The sequence below is a fragment of the Orcinus orca genome, chromosome 14, assembly GCF_937001465.1.
Source record: "Orcinus orca chromosome 14, mOrcOrc1.1, whole genome shotgun sequence".
NCBI lineage: Eukaryota > Metazoa > Chordata > Mammalia > Artiodactyla > Delphinidae > Orcinus > Orcinus orca.
In genome coordinates, this window is record NC_064572.1 from 44,080,267 (window position 1) to 44,104,971 (window position 24,705).

Here is a 24,705-nt window from a genome sequence, read left to right on the forward strand (position 1 = left end):
ACCCAGCCTTCAGTAGGGCAGCGAGGGGGCAGGGAGAGCTTGGGAGATAATCTTGCTGCCCTGGGAAGTCTGTGATTCTCCTGGGTGCCCTGGCGCTACGATGCCCCAGAAAGTTCCACCTCTTCCCTCATTCATGCCTTGAGATATTTGGTCACCCCCATCATTTTCTGTCCCACAGGAGATACCCCGGCTCCGACAGGACCGTGCTGCAGAAATGGCAGGTAAGTGACCCCTCAGAGGACTCTGGGTCCGAGGAGACCCTCTGGGAATGCAAATCAGCAAATAGCTCAGGCCCCCAGGATGAAGAGAGAAAGCATGTGGATGGATCAGGAGGGATCTTGTTTTTGTTTTTTGTTTTGTTTTGTTTTCATTTTATTGCTCTTTATTTTATTCTTTATTTTTCTCGGCCACACCACGCAGTGTGTGGGATCTTAGTTCCCTGACCAGGAATCAAACCAGCACCCCCAGCATTGGAAGGTGGAGTCTTAACCACTGGACTGCCAGGGAGATCCCAGGATCTTGTTTTTTTAATTTGTTAAAATGTCCCAAATATTTCCCTGAAAAGATCTCACTGATTAAAGGCGATTCTTGAGTCAGAGCTGGGGAGTGAGAGAGAGAGAGAGTGTGTGTGTGTATGTGTGTATGTGTACACAAACCCTGTATACACACACACACACACACACACACACACGCTCCATCAGTGAAGGTGTATGTGCATAAATGAACACACAACTCAGGAAGGCACAGCATTCACTTCTTGTCCTGGGAAGTCACACGTGGCTCCCAGACTGGATGAGCTGACATTCAGCCTTGGGTTCTCAGTGGAAGGAAAGGACCCCAAGAGAGCTAGCCTTACGGATCACATAGCAACAGGAAAGTAACTCTTGGTCACTCAGGTCCAAAATCCTTTTCCAAGGATCAGGCCAAGGAAAGGAGAGACTGCAACATGCAGGTCCCATCAGAGATGATGGCTGCACTGGCTGCTCGTTCACCAGTTGGCCTTGATGAATTTTTCCAACGTGCAGTCCCTGTCTCCACCTGTGACATCTTTAAGCAGAGGGCCCTAAGAGTGAGTGTTTTCCAAACACGCACAGTCAGGGGAAAGAGAGTTCCTGAAGTCCCAGAGGAAGACAGACCATTCAGCCTGCTGGTGAGGGCCTCTTTCCTGGTGACTGCAAACTCCCCCCAGCTTATGTTTTCAATCATAAAGAGGTCAGCAGTAAGTTTACCCAGCATTTGTGCTATTATTTTAATCCGCTTTTGAGTATCACCCAACAGTGACACAAAAGAATGCTTTAGCCTTGGCTTGGACTGCTGAGTTGTATTTTTTTTTTTCCTGGCTGACTTTGCTTCCTGACTAAATTTGCTTCAGCTCATATTGGAATTAGCGTGGCCTCCCCAAGTTGGGCCAGTTCCAAGCCCAGCAAGGTGCACGGGGAATGGCGCAGGTGCACGCTGCCTGCTCCCACCTACACGATGAGGTTTCCTGGGCAAGCCTGGGAGTTAGACCCGCATGGACCTCAGGAGGAGGCCAACTGTGTTGGGTTTATCCCCTCTTTGACTCTTCTGCAGAAAAGGGACATGAGCAATTTCGAGTATCTCATGCACCTCAACACCCTGGCCGGGAGGACCTACAACGACTACATGCAGTATCCAGTGTTTCCCTGGGTCCTGGCTGACTATACCTCGCAGGTATGTGTTCACGTGGGTGCTCTGCAGTGTCCTGTGGCTTTCTGACCCTGACGACCAGAGCACCCGAGGTCACGCAGAGCCTCTGAGACACTGTTCAGTCCACTTGGGTCTGAGGGCTGCTCTGGTCTCAGCCCCTCACCTGGGAAGAGGCCTCTGGAGTCTGGCTGCCTGGTTCCCTGTCCCAGCCCCACTTGGGGGATGACCCACATGACTAGGACAGTAGTTAACATACGCCCCCAAGGACTTCCTGGCTCACTCGCTACCATGAAGGCAAGAGATACTCATCTGAGATACTGCCATGGACCAACACTGGTCCATCAAGTGAAGAGGGCCATGAAATGTGTTCCTAGAACCAACATGTAGAGAGAGAGAGAGAGAGAGGGAGGGAGGGTGAGAGAGAAGAGGAGAGAGCAAGAGAGAGAGAGAGGGAGGGAGGGTGAGAGAGAAGAGGAGAGAGCAAGAGAGAGACAGATACACAGACCCAGCAAGAACAAACTCCTCCCCCGTAACCTGACTTCAGTAACTGAGATGATGGTATGTGGACATCACCCCGCATCTAGACCGGGACATGTAGCCATAAGGGAGGTCAGTGGCAACACCAGATCATCTGCTGTTCTGACCTCTGTCCCAGGACCTCAGCAGGCAGGGGAGGGAGGAGCGGGAAAGCTGACGCAGCTGGACCGAGGTGACGTCAGTGGGGGACGAGCAGGCTGTGGAGCAGTGTCCTGACCACCTAGGATCTGGACATCAGGAGGCGTGTTGGGCTGTGTATGTACAGGGCAGAAGGTGTCTGGGTCCTGGTTCAGATCAGCCTAGCCAGTCCTGCCTCGAGCTGTTTAGATGGCTGACCCCCAGAATTTGGAAAAGGGACCTCAGTTTTTTGGGAGCTCCCATCCGCACGTAAGACACTTAACACAGCAAACCTTTTCTCACCAGCCACACGTTGCTTCTTATTGCACTAGTGATCGTCTGAGGCCCAGGTATTTCAAAACCGAAACTTGCCAACCCCAGCTTCAACTCACATGTTGCTAAGTGGTGGGTCGCCAGCCCCTTTTATTTAACCCATATCCTGTATTAAAATTTTGATTACTTAACAGTGTTCAAAAATTGGGAGATTTCTCCTAAAAAGCTGGTTTTCCAATATCTTCTGGCGAATCCAGAGATCTGGCAACTATGAAGCCCCATTCTGCCCTGGAAAAGTCAGCTGTAGCTGTGTGGGGTCTCCACAGCGCCATGACTCACGGGGGTCTCGGGAGTGCCCGCTTCACTGCCACCCGCACCTGGCTGTGACAGGTGAGGGATGGTGGCAGACCCTGCCTCCCCAGGAGAACTGTGGTGATTCACTGCTAGTGGAAAGGAGGAAGGGTGTAAAGAAACACCTCCTTCTATAAAGGACATGCAAACCCCAAGGACACCCAGCCCTGAAAACTCTTCAGGGTTCCACCGTTGTGTATTCCAAGGGTAGGGGAAGGGTCGCCATTACTGCTTTCATCACCCGGAAGGGAGTGCACCTTCAGAAACACGAGGCCCTTGCTCTCATTTCCTCCAGAAACGGATGACTTCTAAATTCCTAGAAAATCAGTGTGATTCTAAAAAAGAACCCTGAACTATGGAAGCAAACTGCTCTGTGAGGGCAGGAGCCAAGTGTCCACTGACAACAGGAATTCTTTTGAAAGTCTCTTGGGTAACTGGTGGCTATGTTCTGATTTGGGTCAACTTGGAACAGTTCAGTGTGAACTCAATCTTCCCCTCCTCTCATTTACTGTCTCTCCCTTATTAAGTCTTTGTGGATCACTGGTTGTGGGGCCATAAAACCCTACCAGGCCTGCTAATCACCAGAGGAGGGGGTCAGACCAAACGGCAATGAACCAATAAAGAGAACCATAAAACTAAAGAGCGTGGCTCCGGCAGTCTCGCTGGGGCACAAGAGGGTCCAGGGGAGTTAACTCCAGTTGCACATCTGCCTTCTAGACATTGAACTTGATGAATCCCAAGACTTTCCGGGATCTCTCGAAGCCCATGGGGGCTCAGACCAAGGAAAGGAAGCTGAAATTCATCCAGAGGTTTAAAGAAGTTGAGAAGACTGAAGGTGGGTAGATCCCAGCTTGATTTTTTTCTGCAATGCTCTTCATCTGAATGCCTTGCAGTGAGAATTTATAACGATTTGGGTGTCATCTAGCCTACAGACAATTACATTTGGATAGAGAGCCCTCGAATTCAGTGGTCTGCACCCTGGCTGCATGTGAGAATTACCTGGGGAGCTTGTTAAAAATACTGATGTCTAGCCCTCACCTCTAGAAATTCTGATTTGAATAAGTCACGGTGGGGTACAGCCTGAGTGATTCCAACATGAAATCAGGACTGAGAACTATGGTGCTAAGAGCTAACACCTCCATTCCCAGAGGCAGGCAAAGGCAAGGAAGTGACATCCGTTCAGCACTTCTGTATGCCAGGTGCAGGCCAGCCTGCGTTCATACACACAATGGTCCTTTTTAAAGAGAAGGAAATTGGAACTCAGTTTAAGCAGCTCACTCAAGGTGATAGCCTCTAAATGGCAGATCCTGCATTCGTCTGGCTCTAGAACCTAGCTCCCAAGTGCTGTTCATCTGCACATCCCCTTTACAACTTTTTGCCACCTTCACATGCCAGCTGTCCTCTTAGTGCCTTACTGTTTTTCTTTAGGTCTATTCCTTTCTTAAACTTCAATGGATGTATTTTAAAGAGAAAATTTTCTATCATATATTTGATGTCCGCTGTATTGGTTTTCTCAAACACCTTGAAATAAACATAGCACTACTACAATAAGGAACATCCAGCCACGAACCATGTAAGCTTCCCTCAAGAACCAGAGGCGGCACATTTCGGAAGGCTCACTCGGCCCCGAGGCCCTGCCTTTGGTGAGCAGGTTCTCAGCAGGCTGAGGAGCTCCTCTGCATCCCACACCACCCTGGAGGCCCCTGGCCTCTGCCCAGGGTCCCCACTGTGTGCAGGGCTGGCACTCAGACTTGTTGGGGGAGATGGGAGGAGATGGGAGGGGTGGGCAGGCCCTCCTTGCCCTGCTTATCTCCTCCTGAGGCTAAAGTTCAACCTATATGACCCATCTCAGTCCCCCCCACCTGCCCCCAGGTGCTGTTCCTCTGGCTCCACCAGGCACTGCTGGATCCTTCCCAGAGAGGCAGGCCAGAGGAGCATCCGCTCTCCACAGCTGTGTCCCAGGCAGAGCCCACTTTGGTACCATTCTCTCCCATACTAACCTGGGTGTGCATTGGAGTCACACGTTGAGTTTGGGCCCTTGCACAAGTACATCCAGCAACCTCCCAAACACCTCTGATTTAGAGAACTCGCACAGCACCGGGAGGGCTGAGGGCCGGGTGCGGCACTGCGGCGAGGTGGCAGAGCCGACGTGTGGAGGAGCCCATGCCGCCAGCCAGCTCTGCCACTCGCTGGCGATGGAAGCGAGTCTCTGACTCGCTCTGGCTTCTTCACTGGTGAAACGGGGATAATGAATAGCTCTGACTCGTAGGGTGGCTGTGTGGGCTCAGGGAGGGTGTGACGGGGGACACACAGCACGCACGAGGTCCACGAGCAGCAGCACGGCGATTATTCTCTGCTGGAATGGCCCGGCCAGGGCACTGTCTCTGCCTCAGCATTCCAGCTCCGTCATACCCTGGATGGAGCAAAACGGGGACATTTATGCCTCTGCCATCCAGGCCCCTCTGAGAATGAGGATACCTGAGTTCTCACTCATCCGGGGGTGTCCCTGCATTAACAAGCCCCCCTTCCTCACACGGGGACTTTTATTCTAAAAGAGGCCAGGAGAGAGTGCTGCTGAGGGGACTGTAGGCACCTGAGGGCTCTCTCGGTGCCCTGAGTTAGAAGAGCAGAGCTCTGCCTCTCCGTGGGTCCTCAGCACATCCTCCTCATGGCCTGGCTCTGCCACCTTCCTGAGGGCAGACCCCTGGGGGCCTGGCCAGTGCAACTGAGGGTCTTGAGTGTGCCTTTCACCCCTGGTGGAAATTTGGCTGTTGGCCAAATTATACTGAGTTTTGTGTGCAGAACACTTAGGCTCCAGTGCCTGCGGGAGCTCTCTTAAGCAGGGCTCATGTTGGCTGTTCTCGAGATAGCCTGCGTGTCTCCCGCCTGCCCCATGGGTGGGGACGCCACCCCAGGCATGTCCTTTTCATTGCAGGAGACATGACCGTCCAGTGCCACTACTGCACTCACTACTCCTCGGCCATCATTGTTGCCTCCTACCTGGTCCGGATGCCTCCCTTCACCCAGGCCTTCTGCTCTCTGCAGGTGAGCTTCCCTGCTCCCCTACACACACACACACACACACACACACACACACGCGCGCACACACACACACACACGCGCGCGCGCGCGCGTGCACACACACAAAGCTATCTCCCAAAGATTAAGAGCTAGGCTTGGACGAGGCAGGGCCGCCCCCCCGCTAGAAATCCAGTCTTGAGCCAGCGATTCCCACTTGACCCTATGGCTCCAGGATTCCGGGCCATCCAGCCGAGGCAAGCTGCTCTTCACAGATATACCTGCATGTCTGCCCAACAGTCTTGCAAAAAGGCTCTAAAAACTAAGGAATGAGATATGAGGAAAAAAATACTTAACATAAATAGGTTTTAGTGGAAAAGGAAAAACAGGAAGCTTGATGACTTCCTTGAAGGTAGGTGGTCAAAGCCTAGAAAAACAAACACGAAGGAAGAATGAAAAGAATATCACTTGTGACATCAGCATGCATAAAGCTATGCTAAGTACAAGCCTGAAGGCTTAAAAGTACAAACAAAATATTTTAATACTGAAGTGAACAGCTACACTAGAGAAAGAAACTCACCAATTTGCCTACCCATGAGCTAACTGACCATCGTGCCGGCTTAGGGTCGCCAGATTCCACAAAGAAAAATACAGGATGCCCAGGTAAATTTGAATTTCAGATAAACAGTGATTTATACTAAAAAGTTATTTGTTGTTTCTCTGGAATTCAGATGTACCTGGGCATCCTGTGTTTCGTCTGGCAGCCCAATACAAGGTGAAAGTAGGCGAGTCTGACCCTCAGTGGATGGCGGTGTCCAAGGCACATGGGGTTGCTGGGACAGTCCCTCCTGGGCGGCTGATAAGTTGTTTTCTCTCTTTTCCCCTGACTGTATCACTGTAATCTTGCTTCAGGGTTATTCAGGGGCACAGGTTTTGACTAGAGAGAGCCGTTGGGTAGCCCAGCTGCAGACAGCTGGCTCAGCCAACTCCAAAGTGAGCACAGCACGGGGCCCAAGGTTAGGGCCTGTCTTGATTGAGGCCTTGCAAGGTTCCTGCGGAGAGGAAGGCATGACCACAGTGGGCTAACAGGCTGCTGAACTTGAGGGACTCACCCTGACAGCCAAGCGTCACCAAAGGAAGAACATGAGGAATTGTGTGTTTTGGTCTGACTTCACCAGCAAGGTCGCTCCTTATGGTCACTCCGATGACCTTGACCCCAACACCAAAGGCCATTCTGGGTCAGCACTGAAGCCATCTCCTGAGCCCTGGGCAGGAACGGGTAGGCAAGGTCAAGGTGCTGTCTCCAGTTAGGAGCAAAATCCCTCCCGTTTTCTGATTCTTGGCGCAGTCCTCTCTCTCCTTGAAGGCATGGATCATCTAGACATTCTATAACCCCTGTCCCTGGAAATTCACTCAAAAATAACAAGTGTGCTTCCCCGGAGCCTTTCTCAGGCAACAAGCATTTTAAGTGAGTTTGGTTTGGAGAACAAACGGCCCCTGAGCTGTGCCCCATGCCAGGAATCCCGTCCAGCTGTTCGCATCAGTCCACAAGGAGTGACGATCCCGCTGACGATGATGGTGACGCCTCCCGTGACGGCTTCCTATCCAGGGAGTTCTGGGCGCTTGAAAAGTCTTCCCTTGCCCCTTCAGTCTCACGAATTATAGCCCCATCTCTACCTGTTACTAAGAGTCCTCTCTGTTACGAACGAGGAGGCAGACTGAAATAGAAACCGCAAACTGTGAGATTTCCATCCCAGCTCTACCACTTAATAGACACAAAATGTTCTCCACGTTATTGCACTCTGGAAATGAGGGTTAATTATACACATCTCACCGGGCCGTTGAAGTTAAAGGAGGAAATGTGGGTAAAGCCCCTAGCTCAGGGCTGATGCTGCGAAGGTGATCAGTCATTGTTCTTCCCTCCTTCCTCCCGCCATCAGCCAGATCTCTTCTGAGCAGGCTTGAACTGGTGCAAGCGGCTCCTCTTTGGTTTAAAGTAATTCAAGACCGTCTGGACCGCCTCAGAGCATTCCAAACGGCATGAGCCGGATGAGACAGGTGTGCTGCAAACCTGTCGGGTTAAGGCCACTTTGAAGCTAGTCACAACGGGTCGGAGCTTTTCTTAGCCAGGTTGGTCCAATGGTGACCAGCCCAAACTGGTTTGAGATAGTTTAAACCAGCGTGAGATGGTCAAAGGCACTTTTATCTTCTTTTGTGTGTCACAAATGCAGTCATATTAGCTTGAGTTCTTTTGACTCCCTTGCTGAAGTCTGATGCGACTCCTGGTTTTTCTGGGTTCAAATCTATCAGTGGCACATTGGCTCGTCCGGGTTGAAATCTCCCCTGTGCTTCTGAATTGGTTCTGCCTTCTACTTTTAGCTGCCTCTTCTAGTGGGTCACAACTGGTCCAAGCCTTTGGGACGAGCAGAAGAACCAGCCGTCTTCCGCTTTTTCCTTAGCATAAAAGATGAATTTTAGTCTCAGGGGAACGTGTACAACAGTTACATCTGGGAGGAATGTGCTTGCCTCCCCTTTGGGAGTCCTGGGGCCTGTGCAGACCTCCTTAGGAACATTCTGGCATCTTCCTGGAGTCAGGCTTTTCCCTCCATCCCACTCTGCCTCCTCGGAGGCAGACTCATTTCTTCTCAAGAGACCTTTGCTTCACACCCTGTGTGGTGACAAGGAAAGGAGCCTCACTACATTCTCAGCAGCCCAAGACTTCCAGCCCCCAACCCCAGCCTGGATCACGGAGTGGAGAAGAATAGGAAAGGTGGAGAGGTGCAGAAGCCAGGCAGCGAGGCCTTTCTCACTTATCTGAGAGCAGGGACGTGCGAATGTCCAGTATTTCCAGAGCTGGTGTACCTATAAGAGTCAGCATAAGGAAGTGCGTGCTCTTCCGTTCTGCATTAAACAAACTCTGCCTCTTGGCTATTACGTGACTAATCCAGAGTGACATGCTCACTCCATGGCTCAGCTGGGATGGCCTTGGTGTGGAGAGATGGTGCCTGTGAGTTCACCCCGTGTGGTCTGAACGCGGGTACAGCCTTCTTTGGGCCGTGGCCTGTCCACAGGGCACGGTGCAGAGGGGCGTGGACAGCCTAAGAATTGCAGTGTGACATATTCCAATTCCTAGGTATAAGGTTTCCTTTATTCTCTTCACGTTTAAATCTTATAAGGCTGGTCTTAGAATTGATGTCTACCTCTACTGTTGCTGTGTTTGTTTTTCTGCCTCAAATCTGTTATTACAATGATAGCCTCTTACTGTCCAGAAAGTGTGGTATACAGACAGTGTGACCTGAGCAGGTGGACATGCCGGCAGTGTGACCCGGGCACAGGTCGGTTATGTGCTCTGTTATCCCCATCCCTTGGGGTGTGAGACCACTGTCTGCCGAGCTGGGGGCTTGCCTCCCAGGATGCTGTGATTCTCAGGAATCTCGCCTACTGGGAGCCAGTGTCTGTGAGCCTTCAGTCAGTTGAGCAACCGGAGGCCACACCAGGCTGGGGCCACAGCCCAGGCCCCTGTTTCCACCCTGGCAAGAGCACCAGTTGCTCTCAGGCCTGAGCTGGGACCCAGCCTAGGCAGGGCAGAGCAAGGCAGCCAGCGCCCCAGCGAGGGCACAGTTCCGCTGCTGCTGTATTGAATAAGAAACTGAAATCAAGTGCTGTGTTAAGTCACAGCCCGTGTGAAGTCAGCTGTTACCAGCAGTGGGGAAGGGTTTTCTGTGCCACTTGAGGTGAGACAGCTGGTTTTGTGTAAGACATATATGCCAACTGCAGAGAGAAGCAAGGGCCGTGGGGAGCACTTGGCCCACCACAGGCCATCCACTTAGGGGCTCTGTGGGTTCCAGCCCCGCGTGGAGTTGTGTCCATAATAAAGATGTAACTGTTATTACACTGACTCAAGGGGGGGAGTGTTCGAAAAGGCACATGACAGAGTTGGCAGACTTGGCACAAAGTCCTGGCGCTAGAACTTTCTCACTGGTGGTGTTGAGTACCCGAGCCTCCGTTCCTCCTCCTTTGACCCCTGACTCAGTGGGTGATGAGGGCTAAGTGAGACTCAGCGCTGAGCTCCAGCATGAGAACTGTTTGCTGTTGCCGTGCGCTCCGTAGGTGTGCACACTCCTCCCTTCAGCATAGGCAGTGCCTTTTTCAAAAGGCCACATCCTACAGGAAGGAAAGCTAATGGCTGCTTGGGGTCAGCCCGCCCTCAGTGGAGAGAGAGCAAGACAGACAAGGCAGCTGAACTGGTGCATCAGCTTCCCAAATCCACGTCGGACCGGCAGCTCGCTGAGGGGGACGCCAAGCCCGAGGAAGCCCGCACTGGCCCCTTTACTTCCTTGGTGGTGGTGTTGCCTCAGAACTGCCCTGAAGAACCTAGGGGTAAGATGGGAATAAAGACACAGACCTACTAGAGCATGGACTTGAGGACATGGGGAGGGGGAAGGGTAAGCTGGGAAAAAGTGAGAGAGTGGCATGGACATATATACACTACCAAATGTAAAATAGATAGCTAGTGGGAAGCAGCCGCATAGCACAGGGAGATCAGCTGGGTGCTTTGTGTCCACCTAGAGGGGTGGGATAGGGAGGGTGGGAGGGAGACGCAAGAGAGAGGGGATATGGGAACATATGTATATGTATAACTGATTCACTTTGTTATAAAGCAGAAACTAACACACCATTGTAAAGCAATTATACTCCAATAAAGATGTTAAAAAAAAAAAAACTGCCCTGACCACCCACACGCTACTTCCCTCCTGCCCCATCCCAGGACCCTGCCCCTCCTCACTTCCCCTCGTACCTCCCTTTTACTTCTAATAACTTCCACATCCTTCTTTTTCTTCTTTTGAGCCCATAGTTACCTTCCCCATGCACGCTGAGATCAGGGCCCAAGCCTAGGGTCGCTCCCGAGGTCCTGGTCTGCGAAGGGGAGGGAGGCAGCAGCTGGGCTCATTCAGTACCTCTTCCCGTGTGCCTGGCTCCAGCTGAGACATCACACACACGCACGCTCACCCACACTCTCTCACATGCGCGCACACTCACACACATTACATTGTTCACACCCACAGCAGTCATCCAAAGTTTGCAGAGGAGGGCATGGGACATTAAAGGGACTAAGAGACTTCCCGGAGTCCACGCTGCAAGTGGCGCTGAAATGCCCTCCCAAGTCCTCTTGGTTTTAAAGCTACGATGCTCTCTGCTCGCCCTGCACGCTGCCTCTTTGATGGACAAGCGACAGCCGCTTAGGTCAACTGATGTACTGACAGAGTCCTGTAAGTGAATTATTTACGTGGGATACTTTTAAATCACTGGAAAGGATGTGAGAAGGGGTCATCAGGCTGCTCATAAAACCAGTCGCGTTATTTAGGTGTGGTGGTGTGTTGATTTGGGTCAGTCCCACTGAAGGAGGAATAGACTTTCCAGCACATGTTATCAAAACATCTGTGTTAAGTGTCCTGGAGCACATTCAGTTACTGGACTTCCTGTGGGTGTGGGTCAAGAACTGAATTTTTTTTCAACATAGTTTCCCTCCCCTGTTGGAGAGGGGTTTAAGAGTGTTACCACCCAAATGCCTATCCAGGGACACAGGTGCACATAGACTCTGTGTCCTTGTGCAAAAGGAATAACACCTTAGATATAGAAACTCCTTTCAAGGTGTTACCAGTTTTAATCAATGCCCCATAATCCATGAACTTGACTCTGATTTTAACTCCTGTCAATCTTCAGCAACAGTCCTTGTTGGCCACTTCTTCCCTCATTATTTTGCTTTTAATTTTGGTTCACCTCTTAGTAAAATTGAGCACCTCTTAAAGGATTTTGAGGAAAGATACCTAGGATTATATTATTTATGAGCCCTTCAATATTCAGAATATCTTTCTGGTGTCTTTACATACGAGTGATGTCAGCTGTGCCTAACATCTGAAGACTGTTACCTTTTGCTTCAGAAACCTCCAGACTTAGCTGCCTTGTCTTTTGGCTTTAATGTCACCTGGGAAAAGTCTTCTGCCAGTAAGAGGTAGCTCCTTTGTTGATAATAGTGGCCTTGCTATTACTTTTTTCGGTCTGTCTGGATACGTGTAGGATTCATTACTCTTGATATTCAAGAGTATCGGCGGAATCGATTTACGAGCAGATCTTGGCCCAGTGATTCTCTCTGGTCACTTCGTTTCCATCCAACCTCTAGACCTAGTTTTGTTGTTGCTTTATTTTGTTTCAGACTTTCCTTATGGGGATACTCTGTAAACCCTGATTGTGCTTCTCTGCCTCACTCCTTCTCTCCCTTTCTTTCTTCTATCATCTCTTCTTTTCCTCCTTCCTTCCTTTCCTGAGAATCAGGTCCTGGTGGGATTTCTCGCTGGGAGCCACCAGAGTTTGCGTCAGCCCACAGACTTACAATGCGAGTTACAAAGCAGCTCCACTTTTCCTTCCAGGGAATTTGGCATTTCTTTTGTATTGCAGAAGTGAGCAAACCCATTAATTTTGAAACAAATGTATGCAAATACATTTATTAATATAGGAAATAGGAAAATCAGTTATTGCTTCCTTTATAAATAATACAGGCTTAAGTTTTAAAGATATTACTTTTGCTAAAATGTATTAGACAGCTGTGAAAAAAATAACATTTTTCTTTGTGGTAATATCTTTAACCAGATTTGTAGCACTAACAATATTTCCTATGTATATATTATTTTTATTTAATACAGGTAATCTTTTTATTACCAAATCATATTGTTTCTCAGGAGATTACCATCAGCACTCATAAAAGCTGCAAAAGGAAGGCAGGACGACGAGAAGGCATCAATCTCCCGCAGACGTAAGGCGTCGGCTGCAGATTAAATATGCGAAGCTCCTAATACATTTCAATGAGCGACTCGTTAGGGACAGATTTATTTAGAATCACTCCCCCTCATTTTGTTTCCCTTTCAATTTGAATCTGATGGTGGGCGTCATCCCCTAGTTTTAACCAAGAGCAAAGCCATCGTGGAGAAAAGCCACATCTTTAAGCTGAGCAAGAACTGTGTTTGGTTGCAAACCCAGGGGTTACTGGGTTTCTTGGTGTCCCTGACCCTGTGCAGAGAATGACTCATGGGTTTCACTGGATCCTCACATCTGACTAAGAAAATTGACCAGCCTGCCAGGATGCCCTGGTGTGGCCTCCCTCAGGTGTGTGGCAGGTTCTTCCTTCTCAGAAAGAGCTGAGTCCCCTTGGCCACACATAATAGATCATATGCCCCAGGTCCAGGATTCCCCCCCAGTAACCGGCATGAGGGCAAAGCATGCCCTTTGGAGTTGCATCCATGGGTTTTGACCCCAGCTCTGCCATCCATTTCTTTTGGAAAAATTAATAAACTTTGAGAAGCCTCAGTTTTCTGGCCTGCAAAATGGAAATACCAATTCCTTCCTGATGCACCTTCTGTGAGGACAAAGAGAGAGTATCTCTGCGTGCGTAAAGTGCTCGCGTATTCTTTACCCTTCGTCCGCTGCTGCCGATGGGAAATCTCGGGCCCCTGAAGATTGAAGGGAGCTGGTGGGGCAGAGGAGGGTGCTGGCATTCTGGGTTCTCCGCCTTTGTTCTTGGGGCCACATGTGCATTCTGCAGAGGGTGGCAGAAAGAAGGCAAGTTCTGGCTGTACAAAAAAGGCCCGGTTTCTATGGGGACAAGTGAACTATTGAATTCCAGGGAAGAGGTGTCCCTTGGGTGTCCCTAAACCTAAGCAGACAGACCCATATCCCAGTTTCAGAAACTCTTTTCTGAAGTCCCTCTGCCTATAGCGTCTTCAGTTCTCCAGCGGGCACCTCTCTGCCTCCTCCCAACCCTCAAGATCACCTGATGAATAAGGGTAGCGTCAACTGAAGAGATTTGACAATTCAGATGAGAGGAGCAGAGAATCCAAAGGAAGAATTTGCCTGAAGTCTAAATTGGTCCAATCCCAGTTGCCAAGCTCGGGACTGCATCGAGCCACCTGTGGAAATGGGCCTTGGAAACGAGGCTGGCCTTGCTGGGAGCTGCAGGCAGCACCATATGCCTGCAGTTCTCCATCCTCAGACCTGTTCTTCTTTGTCAAGGCTGCTATGTTCTGTGCCACCAGGGCCCTGGCCTGACCTGCTTTCCTCGCAAGTTCTTTCCCTCTGCTCAGAACATTGACGTTTTCTCTGTCACTAGGCTCACACGTAGGATGTCTGACCGACTCCTCATCCTGTAGCTGGTCCTTTGTATCCTGTCTTTATGCCTGATTCAGAGCTGACCCTCGGCAAATATGGGAGATGATCAGATGCATGACTGTGGTTTCCTGTCTCTGATCTGAACTCCGATTTTCAAACTGGGAAGACATTGCTCCCTTTATCACTGTGGAAGCTCCTGTTGTAGGGTTCCAGAGAGTGGTTGAGGGGATAGATGCCTGAAGAAACCATCACACGCATGCATGGACTGACTCACGCATGTGTGTGTGTGGGTGATCGAAAGGTTCTAACGGCGAAACCCGTGCCTCGGGGACAGAGTGGACGAAGGGGGCCCACCCTAGTGACGCCTGTGCACCCCGAGTTCTCACCACATGCGGCTGATCATGTCGCCCCTTTTCTGCTTAGGGTGGAAGCTTTGATGTGGCGGATAGAATGTTCCACAGCATGAAGAAAGCATGGGAGTCAGCCTCCAGAGAAAACATGAGTGACGTCAGGGAGCTGACCCCGGAGTTCTTCTACCTGCCCGAGTTTCTGACCAACTGCAACGCCGTGGAGTTTGGTGAGTAGAGCCGGGGAGAGGCTGCAGGGGCCGGGCAGCTCGTGGGTCATGAGATCAGTGTCTTTGCCGAGCAGCTAAACACACAGGCCCTCGCCAGACCAATATGGTGGGCAGATTGCCGTGAGGCCTCCACTGGGTGGCGGCACCTGACAAGGAGGTGGGAGCTGAGGAAGGGCACAGCCCCAGGGCTGCAGGACCACCAAGCCACGGTCCTACCCACCACCTCCTGCCGAGAGTCCCCAGGCCTCAGTCTGCAGTGAGGCAGCGAGCAGGGGGCAGGAGCCCTTGCTGATAGCCAGGCCTGGCCCTTCCCTGCTGTGTACCTCAGGCGAGCCCCAGCCCCTCTCTGCCCCATTTTCCTCCAAGTCCCACAAATGGGTTAGCCTGGGCCCTGTGAACAGGACCCAGAGATCCTGCACCTCCCAGCACAGACTGCTAGGGTGTCCATGGGCAGTGGTATGGGCACCCTTGGTGGTTCCTTCTCTTTCCTGCCCTCCAGGCCCCACTCCAGGGTGAGCCATGCTTTTTTACCTGTTGCTTTAGAGGAGGGACAAAAATTTCAGGAAGGCCCAGTGGGCAGGTCCCCTGGTGACTACATGTACCTTGGGAGCCTCCACTGTAAACATCAGGGTGGCTTGTGGAGGGGGGGTGTGGTCAGAACCCCCAGCAGGGTGTGGCCCTCCCCACCCAGAGGTGCGGGATGGACTCACCCACCCTGACGAGGGCACTTGTGAACCAGTGCCAGCAGACACCTGGTGCCCCAGAGCTCCCCTTCCTCAGGGCCCTCCTTCTTCCTCCAAACAGCACATGTGGGCCTGCACCTTGAGCCAGACCAGGTGCGGGCCCAGGGGAGCACAAGGGAGGAGACCCAGCCCTTGACTCGAGCACCCACCTCTTGTGCAGTGGTCTGCAGACTGAATACCAGTGGAGCATTCAGAACATGCCCAGGCCCAGGCCTGTCGAGTCTGAGCCCGTGGAACTTGGTGGCAGTGTTCAGATTCTCAGATGCTTCACGTGCATCAGGGATGAGAACCTGACAAATGTAAAGGGTAGTTCCCACAAGATGTGATGAGGTCCACGAAAGGAGTAAATCAGGGACGGTGGAAGCTGAGAGGAGGGGTCCCAGCCGACCTGAGGTGAGGGGGCCGCTGGTGGGAGGCACCAGCCCTCCTTGGAGGTGGAGGCTGGCTCTCTGCCGAAAGGGAGGTGCTCAGCAGCAGAAATGACCTGCACAACAGGGACCATGTGTCCTCAGGGAAGTCAGGAAACCAAGTGGCTATTAAGCACATACTGCATTCAGGCACGTTTTAGACACTGAGGATTTAGTGGGTGTCCTGGGGCGGATTGCCCTGAAGGTGTTTATATTCTTTGTGGGGACGGGGGTAGGAGATAGAAAGTATAGACAAAGAAATAAGCTAAATACTCTTCAGTGCTGAGAAGTCCTATAAGGAAAGAAGGTAGGAAAATGGTTTGAGGTGACTTAGAGACCCTGTGTTACTGTGGTACCCAGGAAGGAGCTGCCTGAGGTGACAGGTGAGCTGAGACTGAATGATGAGAAGGGCCAGGCCAGGCCAGTCCTGCAGGCCAGAGAGAGAGGACGTTTTCACCCCAGTTGCACCATGAGGGCTCTGGAGGGTTTCAGCAAGGCTATAGCTTGTGTTTACTGAGCAACCGTCATATGCGTGGAACTATTCTAAGCATGTTATGTGTATTTTCTCTTCTAATCCTTGTACCAGCCTGGGAGGTAATGGGTAGGAAAGTGACTCCCCAGGAGGTTAAGCAACTTGCTCAAGGTTGTGTGGCTAATGGGGAGGAGAGAGACTCGGGCTTGAAGCCAGGCTCCTCTTCTTGGTGTCTGGGGAAGGTCCCTCCGAAAACCTCCTATCTTAACTTTAAAGTGGAGAGAAAATGCATAAATTATAGAGTTGAATGAAGAGTCAATAAGACAATGCGTGCCAAGCACCTAGCATAGTGCCCTAGCATAGCGGTAGGTGCTCAAAATACGATAGCTTTCATTGTTACTGCTATTGCCTCCTTATTTAGCACCGTATAAAAAGCACCTGGATGAAAAGGCCTAGAGCAGAGGGGAGGAAGACGCACAGACGATGATGACACAATAATCATTTTATGCACGGGCACTACCTGGAAGCAAGTAGGGTCTTATGGAAGCCTGAAGGGGTGGAAGGCTTAGAACCCCAGCAGGAATATTCCAGGCAGAAAGGGTGGGGTCACTCCCCACAGAGGAGGCAGGAAGCAGTGTGGTCTATGCAAGAATCGTAGTACTAGACAGCTCAGTATTTACACTCCTTGGTTCCTAGCCCAGTTTGGGCTCCCATTTATCCAAAGCCTTGCTCTTTCTCACCCCATTCAGGCTGCATGCAGGACGGGACAGCACTGGGGGACGTGCAGCTCCCTCCCTGGGCTGATGGGGACCCACGGAAATTCATCAGCCTGCATAGACAAGTGAGTTGAGTGGGGTCATGGCAGAGTCCCTGGTATCCTGAATGAGGACCTCAGGGTGCCCTCAGTGTTCATGGAGACTTTCTGCCCGAGTGGATGGCTGTGATAAGCACTTCTGAGGCTCTTATGTCTGGAGGGCCCAGAGAAGCAGCTGGGTCCCGTGCCCCGGATTGGCAGGAGAAGGCTTGGGTTCTGGGCTCTTTTAAGAGCTCCATTAGGCTTTGCTCTTGTGCCAATTTGTTGTGGGACTCATGGGGGAAGCAAATTCAGATTCTTGTTGGATGGAGGGCAAGTCAGTGCCCTTAGCCAACTCTACGCACAGGGCCAAGCCCTGGGCCATGTTGCCCAGTAGAGGTCAGGGGGCTGGAGGCTCCACGGGGCTCCCACTGGCCAAAAGATTTGCCAGGACTGGGGAGGACTTATTATGCAGAAAGACTGATGTGGGTAGAGGCCAGAGGCCATTTGGGGTCACGTATCCTGGATCAAATACCTGAGTTAGCATAAACACATGCCAGTCTGTTCAACGTCAACATCATTAGTCATCAGGGAAACATACACTAAAACCACGAGATGCTACTACACATTCACAAGAATGGCTAAAATTTAAAGTACTGCTAAAACCAAGAGTTAAGCAAGGATGTGGAGCAAGCAGAATTCATCATGCATAGCTGGTGGGGAAAAAATGGTATAGCCACTTTGGAAAAGAGCTTGGTCATTTCTTATGAAGTTGAAGATGCTTTTGCCATATTGCCCAGCAATTCCACTCGTAGGTGTTTACCCAAGAGAAACGGAAACTTGTCCACAGAAAGATGTGTACATAAATATTCATCAGTTTTATTTATACTAGTCAAAAAGAAAAGACAACCCAAATGTCTATCACTGGTAAATGGCTAAACAAGTGATACATCCATACAATGGAATATTACTTAGCAACAAAAAGGAACAGATTATGGGTACATGAACCAACAGGATGAATCTCGAAAGCATTGTCCTGAGCAAAAGTAGCCCCAACCCAAAGCTCCATATACTGTGGGATTCTATTTTTGTGACTTGTCTGAAAAGGTAAACTGTGGAAGCAGAAAGCAGGTCAGGGGTTAGTCTGGAGTAGGAGATGAGCAAAAAGGAGCAGAAGAGAACTTTTTGAGTTGACGTAAATATTCTATATCTTGATTATGGTGTTGGTTACATGACTACATGCATTTTTTAGGACACATTAAACTGTACATTTAGGGCAAATTTTATTGGCAGCAGGCCTGACTAGTAACAACAAAGCTGTGTCTTTTCCTCTGTCCTTCTCCCTTGGCGAGGAGAAAGTTCTTCCCTGGTTTATCCTTGCCTCTGGGAATTCGGTAACGGCAGTCATCACACCTCCTGCGGCATTACCCATGTGTGGCCTTCTCAAAACCACTTTAGCCATGTGCCTCAGAAAATTAACCTGGCCCAGGTGACCTGATTTTCCCAAGCCCAAGTGTAAGTGTGCATGTCCTCCCAAAGGATCGATAAGGGGAGCCCAGACAATTCCAAATGAACATCTTTGGGTTCTGGGGACCAAGCTTTGGAGCTGGGCTCTACTCAGCAGAAACATGTGCCATCTCTCAGGTGAACTGGGACATCAAAACACAGGCCCACATTCCTTCTTTTTTTTTGCGGTATGCGGGCCTCTCACTGTTGTGGCCTCTCCCATTGCGGAGCACAGGCTCTGGATGCGCAGGCTCAGCGGCCATGGCTCACGGGCCCAGCCGCTCCGTGGCATGTAGGATCTTCCCGGACCGGGGCACGAACCCGTGTCCCCTGCATCGGCAGGCGGACTCTCAACCACTGCACCAGCAGGGAAGCCCCCACATTTCTTCTTGCTCAAGGTTATTTTATGGACTGGACAGGCTAGTCAGACCTGTTGTGCCACACTAGCTGGAGGCAGGAATCAGGTGGTCCTCAGATGGACTGCATGTCTGCTGCTTAGTGCTCATCCAACCCAGGGAGGCATCCCTCATCTTTCCTGTGCTGATCTGGCGTCCTGAACCACATGACCCGTCCTGATCTGGGCAGAGGGCCCATGAGTCCATGAGACACCTGTGTTTTTCATGCTCTTTGGGTTTTGGTTCCAGGCTTTGGAAAGTGACTTTGTCAGTGCCAACCTGCACCACTGGATAGACCTCATCTTTGGGTACAAGCAGCAAGGGTCAGCCGCAGTGGAGGCTGTTAATATCTTCCACCCCTACTTCTACGGCGACAAAATGGACCTCAGCAGCGTCAGTGACCCCCTGATCAGAAGCACCATCCTGGGGTTCGTCAGCAACTTTGGACAAGTGCCCAGACAGGTACAGCGTGCCGTGGCCTTCGTCTTGCTTTCTTAAAGGAGTGTGTGCAGGATGAGCTTGGATGGGAGGGAGAGTGAGGAGTAAGCAAGGACTGGAGAGGCAAAATGGTCCTCAGTCATCTCCCTGCGCCTTTGATGTCACGGCTCAACCCTCCATTACCATCTGATGTCGATGGAGGTGATGATATCGTTAATGATAATGATGAAGGCAACATCCATCTGTGACCATGTGATAGACTCTATGATAAACACACAAGATATAATTCTTTATATGTGTATCTACCCTGTAGGGTTGTTGTGAAGATCCAACGAGTTAAGATACCAAGTGCTTGAAAGTGCCTGAAACACGATAAGCCTTCAACAAATATTAGTTATTCTTGTGATACCTCACTGAATCCTCTCATAAGCTCTGGGTATGGGGATTGTACAGATCAGGAAACTGAGGCTCAGAGAGGCTAAATAAATAACTTGCCTACAGTTGTACCATTAGCAGGTGACAGTGGCGAGATCTCACCCCATCTGTCTGGCTCCAAAGCCTATGCCATATTGGCCCCATTGTGAGAGCATCCAAATTCTGCCCCAGGGCCCCTGGTGAAATGGTAGGGGTCTTACATGGGCCTTTGGCTCCATCACCTCCATCCGCATCAGGATGGTCCCGTAGTGATGTGAGGCTGTGCCTTTACAATGACATCCTGATGCTTATTTAACTGATCTCAGCCCTCTTCAACTTCAAACTCCCATTTGGTGTAGTGATGTTTCATCCCTGAGCACAGCCATCTGGGTTCAGAAGCACAGCCCCACGGACTGTGGGGTCCCAGCCTGGGCAGTGAGGAACCACACTAGGAAATGCGTGCGTAGACCCAGTCAACTCCATAACCATCCTGGGCATCAGCTTTCCCCACATGGAACCATGAGGCTTGGACGGGCTCATCTAATAACATCTCTTCTGTCTGGCCTTACTGTGACATGCCCAGGTTTGCTCAGCTCCTAGGTAAGGGAAACGTGGAAGGGCCTGAGGGTGACTTGGAGAACAGACCGCACGTCCAAATGCGGGTATGGCCAAGGAAGCCTTTGTAGAAAGGAGAGAATTGCAGGAATGAAGGTTGGGTAGCCAAATGGTTTCATTTTTTTAATTTTAAAAATATTATAATACAGATAAAACAAGTAATTCAAAGTAGCAGTCCACAAGCAAAAATATTTTCACATCAGTGGGGTCATGGAAATCACACAATTTAAATGCTGGTTTTGCTTAATGAGATATTATATGAGCTTGTCAAAAATATTTCTAAAAAATCATCAGAATTAGAATTAGAATTCCGCAAGTGGTCCCAGCCTGAAGACAAGATTAAAATGCTTCAGGACCACGCACTGTTCTATCAAGGGGCTGTGCCTGCAAAAACTATTACAGGGACCCAGCCTGTGGTGCTTTCGTGATTCTGCTGTGAAAGGAGAACATTCTTTAATGCTCATTTAAAAATCATCGTTCTGATTTCTGTTTGTATTGATCACCCATAGACAGTCTAGCATCTGATCGAGGGTTACAACTGAACCAAGGCTGCTCCGAGACCCCCGGGCTGCCTGCTGAGCCCCACCTCTGCCTGTGCACCCAGCCGAGGCCAGCTCCCCCTATATCATGGCGCCCCATGGATGTTTCCATCTGGGAGCAGAGGAATGTGCTGGATGGCTGGAGAGAGCAGCCCGGCACAAGCCCAGTCTGGGAGGGGAGGGTGGAGAGCTGGAGCTGGCCTCAGCTGCACTCTCTGGCCCAGCAGCACTTCATGCTTTGTCGAGTTTGGCATTAGGGACAATTTGACAGCAGAGATCTAAGAAAAATGAAAATAAGAAAGGCTGCTAATGGGGTTTGCCTGTGCTCTTTGGAATAGTTGAGAGGATGCTATTAAAGGATTCTGTGTTGATGCCCAGATGGGTGGGCCTGCAGAGAGTGTGTAAGGAAAAGGGGAAAATATGAGAAAAAGCTCAAGCAAATGAAGACAGACGTGATCTACGGAGGAAAGGGGATCATTCTGACCCTATGACATGAGAGGCAGCTCTCCCGGGGATCAGGGGCTCCAGCTTGGAGAAGAAGACAGATTTGGCAACCAGGAGGGCTCTCTGCCAGCCCTGCGCCCTGACCTTGAGAAAGTAGAGCCCCAGGCCTCTCACCGGCAACATCCGAAGGTCGAACCAGATGGTTCTGTTTCAGCTCACCTCAGCCCAGGCAGCTCCCAGGGCAGAGGAGCAGCTGCGACTTGTCCGAGGACGACTCCCCTTCTGTCCATCTGTCCTAATGACCCATGCGGTGCGTGTCTGTCTCCTTGCCTCTGCAGCTCTTTACTAAACCCCACCCGGCCAGGACCACTGCAGGGAAGGCTTCCCCTGGAAAGGACGCCTCCACACCTGTGAGCATGCCCGGTCACCCACAGCCCTTTCTCTACAGCCTGCCGTCGCTGAGACCCTCCCAGGTCACAGTCAAAGGTGAATACCTGGCCCTGCTTCGTTTGGTGCCCTGTCCCACAGCTGTCCCCTCAGTGACCGGTGTTCCTCTGGAGGTTCAGAGGCACAGGCCCAGGCAGGGGCTTGGGGGCTGATTCTGCATGGCTGTGTCTCCAGGCGTAATGGGAATCTGGGGAGACCTCTGCTCTGGAAGTGTCTGGGACCGCCTCTGTTACACCCTGACTTCTGAAGACTCACCAGTCTGTCTGTCTGTCTGTCTCTCTGAGACATGCACCCCCTCTCTTTCACGTAAGACACATATATGAACACACACATGCAAACACAACACACACACACACGTGCGCGCACACACACACACCCCTCCTCACCTCCAGAGCCAAGTGGGAGGTCCCAGGTTTCCCAAGGGAGGGTTCCAGCCCCCACTCTCGGCACCCGCACTCACTGTTGCTCCTGAGCCTCCAGGTGGACCGGCAGCCACTGGCCAGGAGCATGTGCCCTGGGGCAGATGGCCCGGCTATGAGCCCCAGCCCTGCTTCCTAGAGGAGCTGAGTGTGTGTGAAGTCTGATGTCTGTGCCACCCTGGGGCCTGCACTGCTTTGGGGATGTCTCACCACCTGGAATAATTTTCTGGTCCCAAGGAGTATAAGGTCAGGTTTTGGGGGGGGTTTTCTTTTGAAATCCAAGAACAGTGTCCTTGGCATCTCCATACAAATACTGCGCACTAACCGATTGCATGACTGGACCTCCACCTCCAGACCTGCTAGAGTTGGTGCGTGGAAGGGGCAGGAAGGGCAGAGCCCCCAGGCTCCTCTGGCTGTGTGCTGTCTTCCCCAGAAGCCTGGGCTCCTCCTCCCTTGGCATCAGTCAGAAAGAGACACTCAAGACCTGCATGGCCACATGCATCTTGTATGTGCTAAGTCTGGGGAGGGACCCGGGGCCAGCGTGTAACGTGGCCCCGGAGGGAGGCCCAGGAGGGAGGTACCTTGATGAGGAGCGGCTCGCGCCTGGGCAGGCACTTTGCCAAGTCGGGGTTGGCTGCGCATGGCTCCTCTCTGGGCCCAGCTAAAGCGGGTGTTGCCCTTTGACAAGTCGGCTCCGCCGTACTGACTGGGGGGCAGATATGTACCTTTTCTCTCTAGGCTCGGAATCCCCCAAAGGAGCCATCGGCCACATTGTTCCTACGGAGAAGACCATCCTGGCCGTGGAGACGAACAAGATGCTGCTGCCTCCTCACTGGAGCAGGACCTTCAGCTGGGGCTTTGACGACTTCAGCTGCTGCCTGGGCAGCTACGGCTCTGACAAGGTGAGTGGTGCCGGGGCGCAGGGCAGCCCCAGGGCCGCAGCCTCCTTCCGGTTGGGGCATAGGTGGTAAGGAGACAGGCGAGCCCCAAGCAGCCATGGTCACCCACACCCCTTCCTCCACGTGGCTGTGCCCCCAACCTGCGACTGTCATCCAGTGTGGGCAGAAAGTCCTGGGGGCTCCGCCAGCCCGGGTCACAGCTTAAACTCAGAAGGGACATGCTGAGTATTCGGCTGCCGCCAGAAGCGAGCCACCCAGTTGCTCGTCCTCTACCCCTGCTTTAGGCCATCCACTTATGTCTACCTTCTTGATGTGGCCCTGGCTACCTCTGGCCTCCTTTGCTACCCTCGCTCCTCTCCCACCCTATCACGTGGCATGAATTCCCTACCCACCAAGCTTCCTCGCCCCTCCCTAGCCTTCCCCCACCTCCTTCACGAGGCAGCCTGTGAAACTGGTCCGAGATGTCACCCCTTCCTGAAAGCTGACTCTGACTTTCCCAGGCCCACGGGGCGTTTTTGCTGTGTCCCCATAGCCTCCTGCTCCCTTGTCTCTCCCCACCTGCTCCTTGTGTGGTGTGAGCTCTTTGGGGACAGACCTGGACGGCCTGGAGTTCGTCACCAGGGCTTGTCACGTCCCTCGGCTCCCACAGCACGCAGGCAGGCAGGCTAGCGGCACCATCCAGCCCTGCCTGCACCCCTCCGTCGCCCTGTCCCAGCTCCCTGCCCTGTGCCGGCTCTGGCACCAGTGCTCATCCCACTCGTCTAATCTCCCGCAGATCCTGATGACGTTCGAGAACTTGGCCGCCTGGGGCCGCTGTCTGTGTGCCGTGTGCCCATCCCCCACGACCATCGTCACCTCTGGGACCAGCGCCGTGGTGTGTGTGTGGGAACTCAGCATGGCCAAAGGTCGCACCACAGGCCTGCACCTCAAGCAGGTACAGTGCCTCTGCAGGTGGGGCGCCTTGGGCAGGTGTGGTGGCTCAGGGCAGGTGTAGTATCTTGGGCAGGTAGGGTGCCTCAGGCAGGTACGGTGCCCTAGCGTGCTCCAGCTCCCGAGCACTGAGAGCCCTGTCTCCCTTGGGAGCAGAGAGCACAGGAGACACTGAGGGCAGCACATGGCTCTGTGTCACTCAGGGGCACGGTTTCATGCCCTTGGATGGATTTAACAAGCTCACAGGGCCAGTGCCTCCATGGAGACCCACACCTCGGTGAGAGAGGCTGCTTACACGTGAGGGCCAGTGAAACTGGGGTTGTTTTTTTTTTTTTTGCACTAAGGGTCATGTTTGAACATTTGTCACGGGCACCTTTATGTGAATGGCCTCATTTTACCTCCTCAACAACCCTGTGTCCCCATAGCCTGTGGGATAATATAGGAATCATTATCATCCCCACTTCACTGGTGAAAAACCACGTGCAAGGAAGTTAAGTGACATGTCCAAGATCATAGAGCCAGAAAATGAAAGACTATCTCAGA

At 51.7% G+C, this 24,705-nt stretch overlaps 1 protein-coding gene across 5 annotated transcripts in view; it reads left to right on the forward strand.

Annotated features, from left to right (window-relative positions):
- WDFY4 (WDFY family member 4) overlaps positions 1-24,705 on the forward strand; it is a 281,181-nt gene that overhangs the window by 243,347 nt on the left and 13,129 nt on the right. For 3 of the 5 annotated variants that reach the window (XM_049697129.1, XM_049697128.1, XM_049697130.1), the window contains 11 exons: positions 179-221; positions 1,573-1,692; positions 3,664-3,781; positions 4,819-4,992; positions 5,882-5,991; positions 14,548-14,701; positions 17,073-17,164; positions 19,267-19,479; positions 21,806-21,953; positions 23,051-23,235; positions 24,008-24,166. In XM_049697129.1, the coding sequence (XP_049553086.1) occupies positions 179-221; positions 1,573-1,692; positions 3,664-3,781; positions 4,819-4,992; positions 5,882-5,991; positions 14,548-14,701; positions 17,073-17,164; positions 19,267-19,479; positions 21,806-21,953; positions 23,051-23,235; positions 24,008-24,166 (1,516 nt within the window). The remainder of the gene's footprint in view (positions 1-178; positions 222-1,572; positions 1,693-3,663; positions 3,782-4,818; positions 4,993-5,881; positions 5,992-14,547; positions 14,702-17,072; positions 17,165-19,266; positions 19,480-21,805; positions 21,954-23,050; positions 23,236-24,007; positions 24,167-24,705) is intronic. The other 2 variants (XM_049697131.1, XM_049697132.1) reach the window with 2 other exon arrangements.